A 19012-nucleotide genomic window follows, 5' to 3' on the forward strand; every position below is an offset into this window, starting at 1 on the left:
TTTGTAACTTTGTCAGTGCCCTTTATGTGGCCACTCTTTGCATACCTCGAGAATGCAAACAAAGAATATCACTGTGACTAGTCACATGTAATAATAAAGTATTCATCCATTCACATGCCCTCCCTCCGTTGGGGTGAGTTCCCATTGACGGGGCAGGTTAGTAACAAGTAGACGCGAGGTTCTGCATAAACCACTGATGGACATTTGGGTGAATTGTGGACGCAGCCCAGACCATCACACAAACCAACTTCCCTTCCATTGACTCCATCTACACCTCACGCTGCCCCGGCAAGGCCAGCCAACATGATTAAGGACATGTCTCACCCCGGCCACTCCCTCTTCTCCCCTTTCCCATCGGGCAAAAAGGACAGAAGTGTGAAAACGCACACCTCCAGATTCAGGGTCAGTTTCTTCCCGGTTGTTTCCCAATGGAATCATCCTACCACAACTAGAGAGTGGTCCTGAACTACTATCTACCTCCTTGATGACTCTCGGACTATCCTTGATCGGACTTTACTGGCTTTACCTTGCACTAGACGTCATTCCATTATCATGTATCATTACACTGGTAACAGCTCGATTGTAATCATGTATTGTCTTTCTGCCGACTGGTTGGCACACAACAGAAGCTTTTCACTGTATCTCGGTACGCGTGACTACAAACTAAACGGAACTGCTATGAGCATGTTCACCTTTGGTTGAAGAGGTGCTGGATGTTCTCTTGCTCAACCCACTCAGTCCCTGGAAGGGTATGTCTCCGCCTTCTAGGACCGTCTTGTAGATTTGCCTCTCGTTTTCCTGGGTGATCGACTCTCCGCCTCTCGGCTCGGCCTGTCGACTCGCTGCCTCGTAACTGGGTGCAAAGAGCGAGCTGCAAAATACAACAGAAGTGCAAGTGACTACGGGTGCTGCCTGGACAGAGTTTGCACGTTCTCCCCATGACCTGCGTAGGTTTTTCCCGAGATGTTCGGTTTGTTCGAGATGTTCGGTGGATGTTAAACTGTGTTAAGTGTGTGTTTGGTTATTTTATTCTATGTTATGACAGCAAGGTATACAATTTTGTTCAGACTGAAATGTCTGAATGACAATAAAGGACACTTGACTTGACTTTCCTCCCACACTCCAAAGACGTACAGGTTTGTAGGTCTATTTGCCATAGAGGGAGTGCAGGTCTATTTGCCATAGAGGGAGTGCAGAGACGGTTCACCAGACTGATTCCTGGGATGTCAGGACTGTCATGAAGAAAGACTGGATAGACTTGGTTTATACTCTCTAGAATTTAGGAGATTGAGAGGGGATCTTATAGAAACTTACAAAATTCTTAAGGGGTTGGACAGGCTAGATGCAGGAAGATTGCTCCCGATGTTGGGGAAGTCCAGGACAAGGGGTCACAGCTTAAGGATAAGGGGGAAATCCTTTAAAACCGAGATGAGAAGAACTTTTTTCACACAGAATCTCTGGAACTCTCTGCCGCAGAGGGTAGTCGAGGCCAGTTCATTGGCTATATTTAAGAGGGAGTTAGATGTGGCCCTTGTGGCTAAGGGGATCAGAGGGTATGGAGAGAAGGCAGGTACGGGATACTGAGTTGGATGATCAGCCATGATCATATTGGTGGTGCAGGCTCGAAGGGCCGAATGGCCTACTCCTGCACCTAATTTCTATGTTTCTATGTTTCTATTTGCTTGTTATAAATGTAAATTGCCCCCAGTGCTTGTGTGCGGGGATCGCTGGCTGGCATGGACTCTACAAATTTCCACTGCCTGTTTCTGGGTCAGACACAAAGTACTGGAGTAACTCAGCGGGTCAGACAGCATCTCTGGAGAAAAGGAATAGGTGGCGTTTGGGGTCGAGTCACTTCTTCAGACTCTTCTACCACCCAAAAAGTGAGTATGAAGAAGGGTCTCGACCCCATATGTCACCTATTCCTTCTCTCCAGAGATGCTGCCAGAACGCTGTTACTCAAGCATTTTGTGTCTATCTTCAGTGTAAACCAGCATCTGCTGTTCCTTCCTACATATTTAGTCTGCTTCTGGATCAATTGTCCCACTGGCTAAAAATACAGCTGCATAGAACAGAGAACATTGAACAGTAGAACAATGATCTACATTCCCTTTATCCTTTTTTCACACCTCACACTTCCTTATCTATGTACCTCCCTCTCCCCTAACATCAGTCTGAAGAAGGGTCTCGATCCGAAACGTCACCCATTCCTTTTCTCCAGAGATGCTGCCTGTCCCATTGAGTTACTCCAGCATTTTGTGTCTATCTTCAGTTTAAACCAGCATCTGCAGTTTCTTCCTACCCATTGAACAGTTGAGAATAGGCCCTTCAGATACCAATGTCTGTGTTGAACATTTTTAGGTAGACACGAAATGGTGGAGTAACTCAGCGGGTCAGGCAGCATCTGTGGAGAGAATGAATGGGCGACTTTTCGGGTCGAGACCCTTCTTCAGACTGATGTGGGGACAAAGATGGAATGTAGTCGGAGACAGTAAGATTGGTGGGAGATCTGGGGAGGGGATGGAGAGAGAAAGCAAGGGCTGTCTGAAGTTAGAGAAGTCAATGTTCATACCGCTGGGGTGTAAACTCCCCAAGTGAAATATGATGTGCTGTTCCTCCAATTTGCGCTGGGCCTCACTCTGACAATGGAGGAGACCCTGGACAGAAAGGTCAGATTGTGAATGGGAGGGGGAGTTGAAGTGCTGAGCCACTGGGAGATCAGGTAGGTTAAGACGGACTGAGTGGAGGTGATCACCGATCCTGCGCTTGGTCTCGCCGATGTAGAGATAGAGAAGTCAATGTTCACACCGTTGAACATATTCAGGTTAGTTTTGTTTATTGTCACGTGTACCGAGCTACAAAGAGAAGCTGTTTGTTGTTGCAGTGGCGCAAGATTACAGTTGCCGTCTCAACGCCAGAGACCCAGGCTCGATCCTGACCTCAGCTGCTGTCTGTGTGGAGTGTGCACGTTCTCCCCGTGACCGCGTGGGTTTCCTCCGGGCACTCCGGTTTCCTCCCACATCCCAAGGACCCAAGGGTTTGCAGGTTAATTGGCCACTGTAAAGTTTCCCCAAGTGCGTGGATGAGTGAGTTGATGAATTTGGCTTAGTTTAGTTTTGTGTCACGAGCTACAGTGAAAACCTTTATCTTTGTTGCGTGCTATCCAGTCAGCGGAAAGTCTATACATGATTACAATCAAACCACTCACAGTGTACAGATACAGGATAAAGGGAATTACGTTTAGTGCAAGATAAGGTTCAGTAAAGTCCAATTATAATCTGAGGGTCTCCTATTCAAAACCATTTCTTATCTACCAGCGCATGCTCCATATCCCGCTGCGTATCGATATTCCTATCCAAATGTTTAGTTTTTAGTTTTAGTTTAGAGATACAGAGCGGAAACAGGCCCTTCGGCCCACCGGGTCCGCGCCAACCAACAATCCCCGCACATTAACACTAACCAGCGATCATCCCGTACACTTGCACTACTCCACACACTAGGGACAATTTTACCATTTACACCAAGCCAATTAACCTGTACGTGTTTGGAGTGTGGGAGGAAACCGAAGATCTCAGAGAAATCCCACGCAGTGGGTATTAGATGCGGGGAGAGGTTGGATAGACTTGGACAGACGGGGAGAACGTACAAACTCCGTACAGACAGTACCCGTAGTCGGGATCGAACCCGGGTCTCCGGCGCTGCATTAGCTGTAAGGCATCAACTCTACCGCTGCGCCACCGTGACTACCGTGTCTCTTAAGTACCAGTAATACAAAAATCTTATCTGCTCCAACCACCACCCCTGGCAGTGTGTGCCAGACACACACCACCTTCTCTGTAAAATAGTTGCACCACACATCTCCTTTAAACGTTGCCCCTCTCACCATAAAGCGGAGACCGCTAGTATTTGATATTTCTATCCTGGGAATAAGATTCTGACTGTCTACTCTATCTGTGCATCTCACAATGCTATAAACCTCTATCAGGTCTCCCTACAACCTTTGGAGTTCCATGGAAAGCAATCCAAGTCTGTCCAACCTCTCCCCACATCTAATACCCCCTAATACAGGTAGCATTCTGGTAAACCTCTGCGCCCTCTCCAAAGCCTCCACATCGTTCCTGTAATGGGGCGATCAGAATGGCACGCAATAGTCCAAATATAGCCTGACCAACGTCCTATAAAGTTTCATTTAGTGTATTATTGTCACGTGTACCGAGGTACAGTGAACAGCTTGTGTTTGCGTGCTATCCAGTCAAAGAAATTACCACACATGATTACAATCAAGCTGTCCACAATGCACAGATAAAGGATAACTGGTACACTATTTAGTGCAACAAATAACAAATAAAGTCCAATAAAGTCCAATTAAAGCCAGTTCGAAGGTCTCCAATGGGAGATCAGGTCCACTCTCTAGCAGATGGGAGGACAGCTCAGTGCAACTGTCCCTGAATCTGGAGGTGTGTGCCTTTTCAAACTTCTGTATCTCGTGCCTAATGGAAGAGGGGAGTATAGGGAGTGACCGGGGTGAGACTGGTCCTTGATTATGCTGGTGGCCTTGCCAATGCATGGGTGGAATCAATAGAAGGGACGTTTCTTGCGATGGTCTGGGCTACATCCACAACTCTCTGCAGTTTCTTACGGTCTTGGATGGAGCTGTTCCCAAACCATGCTGTGATGCATCCTGTAAAATGCTATCCACGGCACTTCTGTAGAAGTTGGTGAGAGCTGTAGGGGGCATGACAACCTTCCCAAGCCTTCTCAGGAAGTAGAGGCATTAGTGTGCTTTCTTGGTCGTTGCTTCAATATGAGTGGCTCAGGAGAAGTTGTTGGTGATATTCTTTTTCTTACTTCTGGCGAATGAAACATAAATAACCCAAAGGAATAGTTAATGCCCCTGTCCCACTTAGGAAACCTGAACGGAAACCTCTGGAGACTTTGCGCCCCACCCAAGGTTTCCGTGCGGTTCCCGGAGGTTTTTGTCAGTCTCCCTACCTGCTTCCACTACCTGCAAACCTCCGGCAACCACCTGCAACCTCCGGGAACCGAACGAAAACATTGGGTGGGACGCAAAGTCTCCAGAGGTTTCCGTTCAGGTTTCCTAAGTGGGACAGGGGCATTATTAGATCTCAAGCCGGGTGTTGAGCAGCCAGGTTGTTGTCTCTGCGTCAATGTCTGCCAGGCCCTGAGCTCCATTTGGTGGGTGGTAGAGCGGGCAGAGAAGACAGGGTTGGCTGTCTGTTGTTCTGCTCCGCATTCACAGTCTGGGCTCTGGCGGAGCCCCCATCTCCACACGCTGGCATTGAAACTCCCAACTCCAGTACAAAGTCTGTTGAGCTTCACTCATGCTCCTCTGGGGAGGTCAGACCCTGGACAGCTTTTATCTGTGATATTGCCTCCTAGGAACTTGATGTTTTCCACCAGCACCGTCAATGCAAGCTGGGGTATGTGTACCGATTCACTTCCTGAAATCCATCACTATCTCCTTTGTCTTGCTGACGTTGAGAGGAAGGTTGTTGTCTCGACACCAGGACACAAGGTTCTCGAAGAGCTTCGAAATGTTACATGACTCACGCACGCACCCAGTCAAATATGTAGCAGGAATGCCGTGACCTTTGTCAGTGAGTGGTCTCATTGTGCAGCTCGCTCTGAGGGCGATGAGTTCAAAGCCGGCTTCTTCGATGAACTGCGCATCATCTTGGAGATTAAGTTCATCTCATAGGGGAGCTGCAGCACATCAGTGCCTCACATCAAGGAAGCTGACCTTTAAGCTGTGGGGTCCACCAGTAGCCGACTCGCCAGAATAACGTTGACATTCAGAATCACATCTCCCCAGTCTTGTGTAGGAAGGAACTGCAGATGCTGGTTTAAACCGAAGATAGACACATGAAAGCTGGAGTAACTCAGCGGGACAGGCAGCATCTCTGGAGAGAAGGATCGGGTGACAATGAATCAGACTAAAGAAGGGTCTCGACCCGAAACGTCACCCATTCCTTCTCTCCAGAGATGCTGCCTGTCCCGCTGAGTTACTCCAGCTCTTTGCGCCCATCTCCTCATTCCTCACGTTTGATCTCCCTGTGCTTGGCTCGGGGGCATCAAAGATGCTTAAATTATCCCAGAGGAGCGATTTTACCAACGAGCCATTCTGGTCATAGAGTGATACAGTGTGGAAACAGGCCCGTCTGCCCAACTTGCCCACACTTGCCAACATGTCCCAACTACACTAGTCCCACCTGCCTGCTTTTGGCCCATTTCCCTCCAAACCTGTCCTATCCCTGCACCTGTCTGACAGTTTCTTAAACGTTGGGATAGTCCCTGCCTCAACTACCTCGTCCGGCAGCTTGTTCCATACACCCACCACCCTTTGTGTGAAAAAATGTACCCTCAGATTCCTATGAAATCTTTTCCCCTTCACCTTAAACCCATGTCCTCTGCTCCTTGAATCACCTATTCAGGGCAAGAGACTCTGTGCATCTACCCGATCTATTCCTCTCATGATTTTATACACCTCTATAAGATCTTAACATGACACATAACAAGATGCATATTGAGTTACAGCATGGAAACAGGCCCTTCGGCCCACCGAATCTGCACTGACCAACACCCGTACACTAGCACTATCCTACACACTAGGGACAATTTTCAGAAGCCAATTAACCTCCAAACCTGCATGTCTTTCAAAATATGAGACCAAACCGGAGCACCTGGAGAAAACCCGTGTGGTCACGGGGAGAACGTACAAACTCCATACAGACAGCACCTGTAGTCAGGATCGAACCCGGGTCTCTGGTGCTGTGAGGCAGCAACTCTACCCCAGCTCCACCGTGTAATGTGATGAATGGTCATGAACTAATGGAGCAAAGTGGTCCATCACAGCTGCTGACCTCCCCGCTATCGAAGGGATCTACAGCAGTCACTGCCTCAAAAAGGCAGCCAGCATCATCAGAGACCCTCACCATTCGGGCTCTCATATCACTCCTGCCATCGGGCAGAAGGTACAGGAGCCTGAAAACTGTAACACCCAGATTAGGGAACACCTTCTTCTTTCCTGCAATCATCAGGCTATTGAACACTACAACCTCCATCTCAACTCCAGACTATGAACTGCCTTGAAGCACTTCCAGGATAGACCATCCATTACCCATACACTAGTTCTATGTTAGCGCAGTTTCATATCCTATACACACACAAGCCAATTAGCCTACAAACCTGCACGTCTTTGGTTTGTGGGAAGAAACCGAAGCAGCCGGAGAAAACTCACGTAGTCACAGGGAGAACACACAAACTCCATACAGACAGTCACATGATTTCTACACGTGATTTCTACACGTGATTTTGGCACATGATTTCTACACGTCATTTCCACACGTGATTTCTACACGTGATTTCTGCACGTGATTACCACACGTGATTTCCACACGTGATTTCCACACGTGATTTATCCACATGATTTCTACACGTGATTTCTGCACGTGATTTCTACACATGATTTCTACATTTAGAAACAGATAAAAACATGGAAAATGGGTGCAGGAGTAGGGCATTCAGCTATTCGAGCCAGCTCCATTCAATACGATCATGGCTGATCATCCAGATTCAGTACCCCGTTTCTGCTTTCTCCCCATATCCCTTGATTCCGTTAGCCCTAAGAGCTAAATTTAACTTTCGCTTGAAAACATCCAGTGTATTGGCCTCCACTGCCCACTGTGGCAGAGAATTCCACAGATTCACAACTCTCTGGGTGAAACATAGAAACATAGAAATTAGGTGCAGGAGTAGGCCATTCGGCCCTTCGAGCCTGCACCGCCATTCAATATGATCATGGCTGATCATCCAACTCAGTATCCTGTGCCTTCTCTCCATACCTTCTGATCCCCTTAGCCACAAGGGCCGTATCTAACTCCCTCTTAAATATAGCCAATGAACTGGCCTCAACTACGCTCTGTGGCAGAGAGTTCCAGAGATTCACCACTCTCTGTGTGAAAAAAGTTTTTCTCATCTCGGTTTTAAAGGATTTCCCCCTTATCCTTAAGCTGTGACCCCTTGTCCTGGACTTCCCCAACATCGGGAACAATCTTCCTGCATCTAGCCTGTCCAACACCTTAAGAATTTTGTAAGTTTCTATAAGATCCCCTCTCAATCTCCTAAATTCTAGAGAGTATAAACCAAGTCTATCCAGTCTTTCTTCATAAGACAGTCCTGACATCCCAGGAATCAGTCTGGTGAACCTTCTCTGCCCTCCCTCTATGGCAAGAATGTCCTTCCTCAGATTTGGAGACCAAAACTGTACGCAATACTCCAGGTGTGGTCTCACCAAGACCCTGTACAACTGCAGTAGAACCTCCCTGCTCCTATACTCAAATCCTTTTGCTATGAAAGCTAACATACCATTCGCTTTCTTCACTGCCTGCTGCACCTGCATGCCTACTTTCAATGACTGGTGTACCATGACACCCAGGTCTCGCTGCATCTCCCCTTTTCCTAATCGCCCACCATTTAGATAATAGTCTGCTTTCCTGTTTTTGCCACCAAAATGGATAACCTCACAAATGGATAACCTCACATTTATTCACATTATACTGCATCTGCCAAACTTTTCTTTCATAATCTATTTTTCCTTTCCTAATTAAGCCCTTTGTCCTCCTCTGCTGGTCTCTGAATTTCTCCCAGTCCTCTGTTATGCTGCTTTTTCTGGCTAATTTGTACGCATCATCCTTTGCTTTGATACTATCCCTGATTTCCCTTGTTATCCATGGATGCACTACCTTCCCTGATTTATTCTTTTGCCAAACTGGGATGAACAATGTTTGTAGTTCATCTAAGCAGTCTTTAAATGTCTTCCATTGCATATCCACCGTCAACCCTTTTAGAATTAATTGCCAGTCAATCTTGGCCAATTCACGTCTCATACCCTCAAAGTTACCTTTCTTTAAGTTCAGAACCATTGATTCTGAATTAACAATGATTGTGGGAATCCACAATCCTAATGAAGAACTCAACCATATTATGGTCACTCTTGCCCAAGGGGGCACGTACAACAAGACTGCTAACTAACCCTTCCTCATTACTCAATACCCAGTCTAAAATAGCCTGCTCTCTCGTTGGTTCCTCTACATGTTGATTTAGATAACTATCCCGCATACATTCCAAGAAATCCTCTTCCTCAGCACCCCTGCCAATTTGATTCACCCAATCTATATGTAGATTGAAGTCACCCATTATAACTGTTTTGCCTTTGTTGCACGCATTTCTAATTTCCTGTTTGATACCATATCCAACTTCACTACTACTGTTAGGTGGCCTGTACACAACACCCACCAGCGTTTTCTGCCCCTTAGTGTTTCGCAGCTCTACCCATACCGATTCCAAATCCTCCAAACTAATGTCCTTCCTTTCCATTGCATTAATCTCCTCTCTAACCAGCAACGCTACCCCACCTCCTTTTCCTTTCTCTCTATCCCTCCTGAATATTGAATATCCCTGGATGTTCAGCTCCCAGCCTTGGCCACCCTGGAGCCATGTCTCCGTGATCCCAACTATATCATAATCATTAATGGCTATCTGCACGTTCAACTCATCCACCTTATTACGAATACTCCTTGCATTGACACACAAAGCCTTCAGGCTTGTTTTTACAACGCTCTTACCCCTTATACAATTATGTTGAAAAGTGGCCCTTTTTGATTTTTGCCCTGGTTTTGTCTGCCTGCCACTTTTACTTTTCACCTTGCTACCTATTGCTTCTACCCTCATTTTACACCCCCCTGCCTCTCTGCTCTTGCACCCATCCCCCTGCCACATTAGTTTAAATCCTCCCCGACAGCACTAGCAAACACTCCCCCAAGGACATTGGTTCCATTCCAGCCCAGGTGCAGACCGTCCTGTTTGTACTGGTCCCACCTCCCCCAGAACTGGTTCCAATGCCCTAAAAATTTGAATCCCTCCCCCTTGAACCATTTTTCAAGCCACGTATTCATCTGCAATATCCTCCTATTTCTACTCTGACTGGCCTGTGGCACTGGGAGTAATCCAGAGATTATTACCTTTGAGGTAGTAAAGAAGTTTTTTCTCATCTCAGTCCTACACCCTTATTCTTACATTTGATTTCGACAATTGTAGTCTGGTACGAACTCTTGTCTCTGGTGCTGTAATAGCCCTGTCCCACGGTACGAGTTCCTTCCAAGAGCTCTCCCGAGTTTGCCCTGATTCGAACTCGGAGATTTACGGTAATGGCCACTCGTCGGTACTCGGGGCTCTCGTGGACATTTTTCAACATGTTGAAAAATCTTCACGAGTCTTCCCGTGCTTACCTGCCGTTAGCGACTCTTCCCGAGTACCTGCGGTTTGCGATACGAGCCGCTAAGAGACGTCCCCGAGCTCCGATGTACCCGCTACGTTCATTCCCCATGCTTACCACGAGTTCGATTTTTTAAAATCTCGGGAGAGCTCTTGGAATGAACTCGTACCGTGGGATAGGGCTATAAGGCAGCGACTCTACCGCTGCGCCATCGTGCCGCCCTAAGCTGGTGTTATTTGCCTGCGGTTGGCCCATATCCCTCTAAACCTATGCTATCCCATGAGGGTTTATGGTAGAAGATTTTTTGGCTGGCTGGAGTTGTGTGAGCATATGACAGGCACATTGTGCACAGCATGTTCCCACAAGCAACACACAAACTGACCATGAACAGGTTACCGATCGTGTGTGGCGTCCGTTGAGAGACAGATTTTGAGCAGTCTGTCGAGCTCAATGCCACAGAAGGCACACAGATTGACACAAAATGTTGGATAACTCAGCGGGACAGGCAGCATCTCTGGGGAGAAGGAATGGGTGATGTTTCGGGCCGAGACCCTCAGTTCCCCGATCTGGAAGGTGGAACATTGACACACCCTCATCCTGCACTGTAGTGACAACCAAGAACAAGCCAAGATGGTGGCGTAGCGGTACAGTTGCTGCTCTACAGCGCCAGGGACACGGGTTCAATCCTGACTGTGGGTGCCGTCTGTATGGAGTTTGTACGTTCTCCCCGTGACCACGTGGGTTTTCTCCGGGTGCTCCGGTTTCATCCCACTCACCAAAGACGTACAGGTTTGTAGGCTAATTGGCTTTGGTTACATTGTAATTTGTACATTGTGTGTAGGAATGTGCGAGTGTGCAGGGATCACTTGTCGGCCAGCACTTAGTGGGCTGAAGGGCCTGTTTCCACATTATTTCTCTAAACTAAATTAGACTAAACAAAAGTAGGCACAATCCTGCACGTCTTTGGAGTGTAGGAGGAAACTGTAGATCCCAGAGGAAACCAATGCATGTCACGGGGAGAACGTACAAACTCCGTACAGACAGCACCCGTGGTCAGGATCAAACCCAGATCTCTGGCGCTGTGAGGCCGCAACTCTACCTCTGCGCCACCGTGCCGCTCAATGTATTTCCACACGATTTCTACACACGGGCGGCACGGTGGCGCAGCGGTAGAGTTGCTGCCTCACAGCGCCAGAGACCCGGGTTCGATCCTGAATATGGGATCTGTCTGTATGGAGTTTGTACGTTCTCCCTGTGACTACGTGGGTTTTCTCCGGGATCTCCGGTTTCCTCCCACACTCCAAAGAAGTACAGGTTTGTAGGTTAAATGGCTTGGTGTAAATGTAAAATTGTTCCTAGCGTGTGTAAGGTAGTGTTAATGTCGGGGACCGCTGGTGGGTGTAGACTCGGTGGGCCGAAGGGCCTGCTTCTGCGCTGTATCTCTATTCTAAGCTAATAATAAATAGACAATAGACAATAGGTGCAGGAGTAGGCCATTCAGCCCTTCGAGCCAGCACCACCATTCAATGTGATCATGGTTGATCATCCACAATCAGTACCCCGTTCCTGCCTTCTCCCCATATCCCCTGACTCCGCTATTTTTAAGAGTCTTATCTAGTTCTCTCTTAAATCTAATCTAATGATTTCTACACCTGATTTCTGCACAAGATTCGACTGCAACTCTCTAAATTCCTGACCCATTTATCAACCTTTCACAGCCACAGAAGCCTTGTACACTGACATGCCAGGAACAATTTAAACCAGCTTCTGTTCGGCTCTCTGATGAGGCCCAAGCTTACTTTGGAAGGGATGTGTAATGAGCGCAAAGATTAGTGCAGCAATCTGTCTGTAAATGAGTGAGGAGCATGTCACAGATTAACCTGACCAAGCTTAATAGTAGACAGGCCCGGCCTTCAAACACAGGCCTCCGATATGTATGAACAGATGGGCCCAAATTACAGGGTACATCAACATCTCACTATTTCAGGCACACACACCGCACGCCAATGTAGATCGCCGCCAACATTTGTGTTTGACTTAATCCCTTTCCGAGTGACTCAGTAAGTTCTGTTCAAAATAAACCATTAACGCTTGGATTCCCAGCTCTGAAGCATAGTGGCAGGTCACGGAGCTACGGGATATCACTCAGTAGTTACAGCACAAGAGGCCGCACTCTAGTTGTTGATAGGATGGCTCAGTTGGCTGATAACAGCTGGGAAGAAACTGTCCCTGAATCTGGAGGTGTGCGTTTTCACACTTCTGTACCTCATGCCTGATGGGAGTGGGGAGATGAGGGAATGACCGGGATGAGACTTGTCCTCGATTATGCTGCCGGCCTCGCCGAGTCAGCGTGAGGTGTAGATGGAGCCAATGGAAGGGAGGACGAAGGAAGCATTTCTGGAGAGAAGCAATGGGTGACATTTCGGGTTGAGACCCTTCTTGTCTGATGAAGGGCGGCCATGGTGGCGCAGCGGTAGAGTTGCTGCCGTTCAGTGCTTGCAGCGCCAGAGTCCCGGGTTCGATCCCGACTATGGGTGCTGTCTGTAGGGAGTTTGCACGTTCTCCCCGTGATTGCGTGGGTTTTCTCCGAGGTCTTCGGTTTCCTCCCACACTCCAAAGACTTGCGGGTTTGTAGGTTAATTGGCTTGGTGTATGTGTAAAATTGTCCCTAGTGTGTGTAGGATGGTGTTAATGTGCGGGGATCATTGGTGGATGGGCCGAAGGGCCTGTTTCTGTGCTGTATCTCTAAACTAAACTAAATGAAAGGATCTCGCCCCAAAACGTCACCCATTCCTTCTCTCCCAAGATCTGCCTGTCCCGCTGAGTTACTCCAGCCTTTTGTGTCGATCTTCAGTGGAAGATTTGTTTGGTTTGCTTGATGGTCTGGGTTGCGTCCACAATTCTCTGCAATTTATAGCGGCGTTGGAATGGAGCTGTTCCCTAAACCGGCTCAAAGAATAGCGAGGGGAGTTCTCCCCCATCCTGAACAAATGCTTGTCCCTCTGCCAGCAGCATTGTGCCCAGATTATACAGTCACTTATTCTTAACAAATGACGGGGGCTTTTGTGCTTCCTGCATTGTAACAATGATTACGCTGCAAAAGTATTTCATTGGCAGTGAAGTGCTTCGGTACATCATGAAATCAGAATGCTACCACACAGAGAAATCTCCTTACAGATTCGTTCAACACTGATGTGACTCCATGATCTGTTATCTTTCATATTCTAGACTAGACTTTAGAGACACAGTGCGGAAACAGGCCCTTCGGCCCACCGAGTCCGCACCGACCAGCCAACCCTGCACACTAACACTATCCCACACACTCTAGGGACAAATTTACATTCATCCCAAGCCAATTAACCTACAAACCTGCACGTCTTTGGAGTGTGGGAGGAAACCGAAGATCTCGGAGAAAACCCACCCGGTCAAGGGAAGAACGTACAAACTCCGTGCAGACAGCACCCGTGGTCAGGATCGAACCGGGGTCTCTGGTGCTGTAAGCGCTGTAAGGCAGCGACTCTGCCGCTACGCCACCGTGTGGAAAAAGGTTGCCCCGCAGGTTCCTGTTAAATCTATCCCCTCTCAACTTAAACCAATGCCCTCTTCTTCTCAATTCCATCATCCTGGCAACAAAGGACTGTGCAATATCCCTATCTATTGCCCTCATGATTTTACACACCTCTATAAGATTGCTCCGCAGTCTCCCCTTGCTTCTTTACCACCTTTTCCACTTGCTTTTGCTACTTTCCGAGAGCGATGGAAATGCACCTCAAGGTCTCTCTGTCCATCACTACATCCATCGGTCCTGCAATTTACTATATACATTCCCCGTGGATTTGATTTCTCGAGACCCTTTCTCCAACACTTTGCAATTGTCAGATTAAACTCCATCCTCTATAAGTCCACCAATGTTTCCATCTGACCTTTATCTTGTGGATGGTGAGGAAGGACAACTATCCACACTCCTCCAAATCTCCGTTCCATCTGCAAACTTACTAATCAGCTCATATTCATCCAAAATATCCTTATATATGACACGGTACATATCTGTGGCCGGCACGGTGGCGCAGCGGCAGAGTTCCCTAGCACGCTACTAACAAGCTTTTCGCTGACTTCAGTCCATGTGACAATAAACTAAACTAATTAGGGGATATGGGGAGAAGGCAGGAACGGGGTACTGATTGTGGATGATCAGCCATGATTACATTGAATGGCGGTGCTGGCTCAAAGGGCCGAATGGCCTACTCCTGCCCATATTGTCTATGTATCTATGTATCTAAACTAGATTTGGAGGGGTATGGACCAGGCGCAGGCAGGTGGGACAAAGATAGCTGGGATATGTTGGCCGGTCTGGGCAAATTGGGCCGAAGGGCCATTTTCCACGCTGTATCACTCTATGACTGTGACTAAACTTAATATTTTTCTGTGGAAGGAACTGCAGATGCTGGTTTAAACCGAAGATGGACACTAAATGCTGGTGTAACTCAGAGTGGCCTCGAACCGAAACGTCACACATTCCTGCTCTCCATAGATGCTGCCTGACTTGCTGAGTTACTCCAGCACTTTGTGTCAATCTACTAGTTAGCTGAAGCCAGAGCAATATAGTTAGTTGGTGATTTGTACAGGCGCAGGATTCCAAACTGAATGAAGGAAAGGATGAAATGTGGGCAATGTGATATATTACTGTCCCGATGGTTTATTTATGAGGCCCCAGCTGGAAGGACTCCAGGGAAGTTCTCAGTTTTTCACTACATGAAACACAATATGCTATCAGATGGTCGGGGAGTGGTGCAGAAGGCGATTACTGTTCATCTGGGACTAAATATGAAGCTAGCTTCTGGCTCAGGGGAGGTCGACATAGTGTAAACGGATCCCTGATCCTTGAGTCAGTAGATTGGGACACCAGTATCCTCAGCAGCAGAACTGCCACCTTCGTTCACTATTAATTCTTTTGTTATATCAGTCAGTGAAGATCAAGCAGTTATATTCTTGCATCCTCTCTCTCCCCATCTCTCCCAAGTAGTACTAGCTTTAAAGTCTGAAGAAGGATTTCGGCCCGAAACGTTGCCTATTTCCTTTGCTCCACAGATGCTGCTGCACCCGCTGAGTTTCTCCAGCACTTTTGTCTACCTGCGATTTTCCAGCATCTGTAGTTCCCTCTTAAACTATCTTTAAAGTCGCCTTGTTGAGTCTCGTTGTTGGTAACCCCTTTTCACCCAGCCCACAGTACATATTTCATTCATTTGATCTGCATCTCTCTATATCACCGTCTATATCTCTCATTTCCCTCTCCTCTGACTCAGTCTGAAGAAGGGTCTCGACCCGAAACGTCACCGATCCCTTTTCCTACCTGTCCCGCTGAGTTACTCCAGCTTTTTGTGTCTATCTTCAGTTCAAACCAGCATCTGCAGTTCCTACACACTAGTTGTATTCTTATTAAGCTCTGTTATTGGCCAATTTGGTTGTTTTGGATAGAGGGTTTGCTGCCTCACAGCGCCAGAGTCCTGGGTTCGATCCTGACTCCGGGTGCTGTCTGTACGGAGTTTGTACATTCTCCCTGTGACTGCGTGGATTTTTGCCGGGTGCTCTGGTTTCCTCCCACACTCCAAAGACATGCAGGATTGTAGGTTAATTGGCTTTGGTAAAATTGTAAATTGAGCCTAGTGTGTAGGATAGTGTGAGTGTACGGGGATCGCTGGTCGGCGCGGACTCAGTAAGCCAAAGGGCATATTTCTGCGCTGTATCTCTAAACTAAACTAAACTTAACAAAGCAAGGAGTTCAGGACCAGCAATGTGACAGGTGTGAATTGTGCAACAGGCCTCCTTTTCACCATTTGAAAACGTAACTGAATATCTAAATATTGAATTATTTTGCTCATGCAGACACGAGGAACTGCAGATGCTCGAATCTTGAGCAACGCACAAAGTGCTGGAGGAACTCAGTGGGTCGGGCAGCATCTGTGGAGGGAATGGACGGACAGGTGATGTTTCAGGGGATGGAAGGTGTACGGGGACAGAGGTTATGGGGCGAAGGCAGGAGAATGGGGTTAGGAGGGTGAGCTAGATCAGCCATGATTGAATGGCGGAGTAGACTTGATGGGCCGAATGGCCTTATGATCCTGACCCATGGGAAAAGGCTTGTTTCTGCACTGTATCGCTAAACTAATCTAAAGGAGGTCATTGAGGCAGATGCAATAATAGCATTTTAAAGTCATTTGGACAGAAATATGCAAGATAGACACAAAGTGCTGGAGTAACTCAGCGGGTCGGGCAGCATCTCTGGAGAAATAGACGGGTGACGTTTCGGGATGGGACCCTTCCTCAGACAGGTTGTAGACAGCTTCTCATTCCTGAACATGTGCAGGGACAGGAAAGGTTTAGAGAGATACGGGCTGAAGCCCGGAAAACGAGACTAGCGTGATGGGACATCTTGGTCAGCATGGACAAGCTGGGCCGAAGGGCCTGTCTCCGTGCTGTGGGTCTGCCTGATCTCCATGAACTCTGCGCTGCCTGCCCCTTTAACAGTGGCTCTCTGTAATGTATAATCTCTGTTTTAAACAAAATAATCTGAAGTAAATCGGAAAGCATTTCAGAGGAAAATGCATCTCCAAGGACACGAGCACATCCAGCCTGTCTAATGAATGTCCCTGAGGATCTCACAACAAATAAACATCTCCTTAGTGCCACAGGAAGAACGCTAAGATGCTGCAGTCCAATCTCCAGATCTATTCTCCTGAGGAGAGGATTGCAGTCGAGGGGGAACTTTGATCTCTTTCTCCAGAACCCATGTGTAGAAATCACGCGCAGAAATCATGTGTAGAAATCACGTGCAGAAATCATGTGTAGAAATCACGCGCAGAAATCACGTGTAGAAATCACGCGCAGAAATCACGTGTAGAAATCACGCGCAGAAATCACGTGTAGAAATCACGCGCAGAAATCATGTGTAGAAATCACGCGCAGAAATCATGTGTAGAAATCACGCGCAGAAATCATGTGTAGAAATCATGTGGAAATACATTGGTCGGCACGGTGGCGCAGCGGTAGAGTTGCTGCCTTACAGCGCCAGAGACCCGGGTTCGATTGCGACAACTCTGTACAGAGTTTGCACGTGGGTTTTCTCCGGGATATCCGGTTTCCTCCCACACTCAAAGACGTACAGGTTTCTAGGCTAATTGGCTTGGTGTAAATGTAAATTGTCCCTGGTGATAGTAGGAGAGTGCGAATGCATGGGGATCGCTGATCGGCACGATCTCGGTGGCCCGAAGGTCCTGTTTCCGCACTGTATCTCTAAACTAAACTATACTAAAGATAGACATCTCCAGGATATTTAACCCAAACTACTATCTATCTCAATGGAGACCCTTGGACTATCTATGATCGGACTACACTGGCATAATACCTTGCACTAAACGTTATTCGCCTGTATCATGTCAGTGTGCACAGTGAACGGCTCGATTGTAATCATGTATTGTCTTTCCACTGACTAGTTACCACGCAACAAAAGCTTTTCACTGTACCTCGGTACACGTGACAATAAACTAAACAAACTCGTCATGTAGAAGGCACCGATGATGTTTCAGCAGGGAGCATTCATGAAAATGGTGCAGAAAACTTTAAGTATTTCCAAGCACCAATTAGTTTAAACACTCAGAAACTCTTCAAGAGGTTTCCAATACCTCTTTGCGTCACTTCACAACTTGAGCTAACGAAACGCTCACATTGAAACGCGGACAAAAGCTCTCTTCAATCGCACAGAGGGCAATAATCACCGATTGTCTAATGTGTTTTTGCCGAGCGTACACACATACACGTAGGGAACATCTAAAGGCGAGAGGGTTGGGCGTAATTAAAACAGCGCATTCACCAGAATCTCCCAGGCTGGAGTTCGCTGGGGCAGAGAGATCTCCGCCAGAGACTAACCGATATTTAGGTACGCGGGCCACGGATAGTACTTACTAAGTCGAACGGTCGGGCGGGAATTCCAAGGGAGAATACAGCGTTGTGCTCTGTAAGGACAAAACAAAGAGGGTCATTAATAAATCTGAAATAAACCCGGACAAGAACAGAAGCGCAAGAGGCAACGCTGGCTGCCCGGCTCAGCCCGGACTGACTGACAGGGAGCAGGGTTGTACAGTCTGCAGCTCTGATCATTAGTTTCAACTCACACACAGCTCTTATGCTCCAAGGCACAGTCCTTGTTTGGTTGAATGCAACCGCGAAATGGTGGTGAATACAGGTGGCGGTTACCCTCGGGCGTGGCGGGAAAGCGTTTGTCGAGAGAGAGGGGGTGGACAGAGCGGGAGGGGAGCGAAACAAAGAGAGCAGTAGAGACTGAATGAGAGAGGGATAGAGAGAGCCGCATGCCGGCCGCCAGAGAGAGGGGAGTGGCCGTAGAGGGGGAGAGGACTAGCCGATAGTAGAGGGGCAAACGGGGGGAGTATATTGACGCGAGGGGGGGAGTCGGGGGGAAAGGGGGAAAAATGTAGAGATGATAGGGGAGGGGGACAGCAGCGGCGGAAGGGGGGGAGGGCGAGATGGCTTGAGGATGAGGGAGAGAGAAGAGATGGGGAGAGAGTTAGAGGGAGGGGGAGAGTATAGAGAGAGTATAGAGAGAGAGAATGAGAGAGAGATAGACCTAGAGAGTGAGGGATAGAGATCATAGAGACGAGAGGAAGAGGATAGCATGCAGAGCAGGAGATAGAGATAGTAGATGAG

The 19012-nt window shown here is 47.7% G+C and overlaps 1 protein-coding gene across 1 annotated transcript in view; it reads right to left on the reverse strand.

The window, feature by feature from the left end:
• LOC129713053 (sorbin and SH3 domain-containing protein 1) overlaps positions 1-19012 on the reverse strand; it is a 228433-nt gene that overhangs the window by 55296 nt on the left and 154125 nt on the right. Inside the window, 2 exon segments of the mRNA XM_055661932.1 lie at positions 693-871; positions 18254-18303. Coding sequence (XP_055517907.1) covers positions 693-871; positions 18254-18303 — 229 coding nt within the window.

This window comes from Leucoraja erinacea, chromosome 34, assembly GCF_028641065.1.
Source record: "Leucoraja erinacea ecotype New England chromosome 34, Leri_hhj_1, whole genome shotgun sequence".
NCBI classification, from domain to species: Eukaryota; Metazoa; Chordata; class Chondrichthyes; order Rajiformes; family Rajidae; genus Leucoraja; species Leucoraja erinaceus.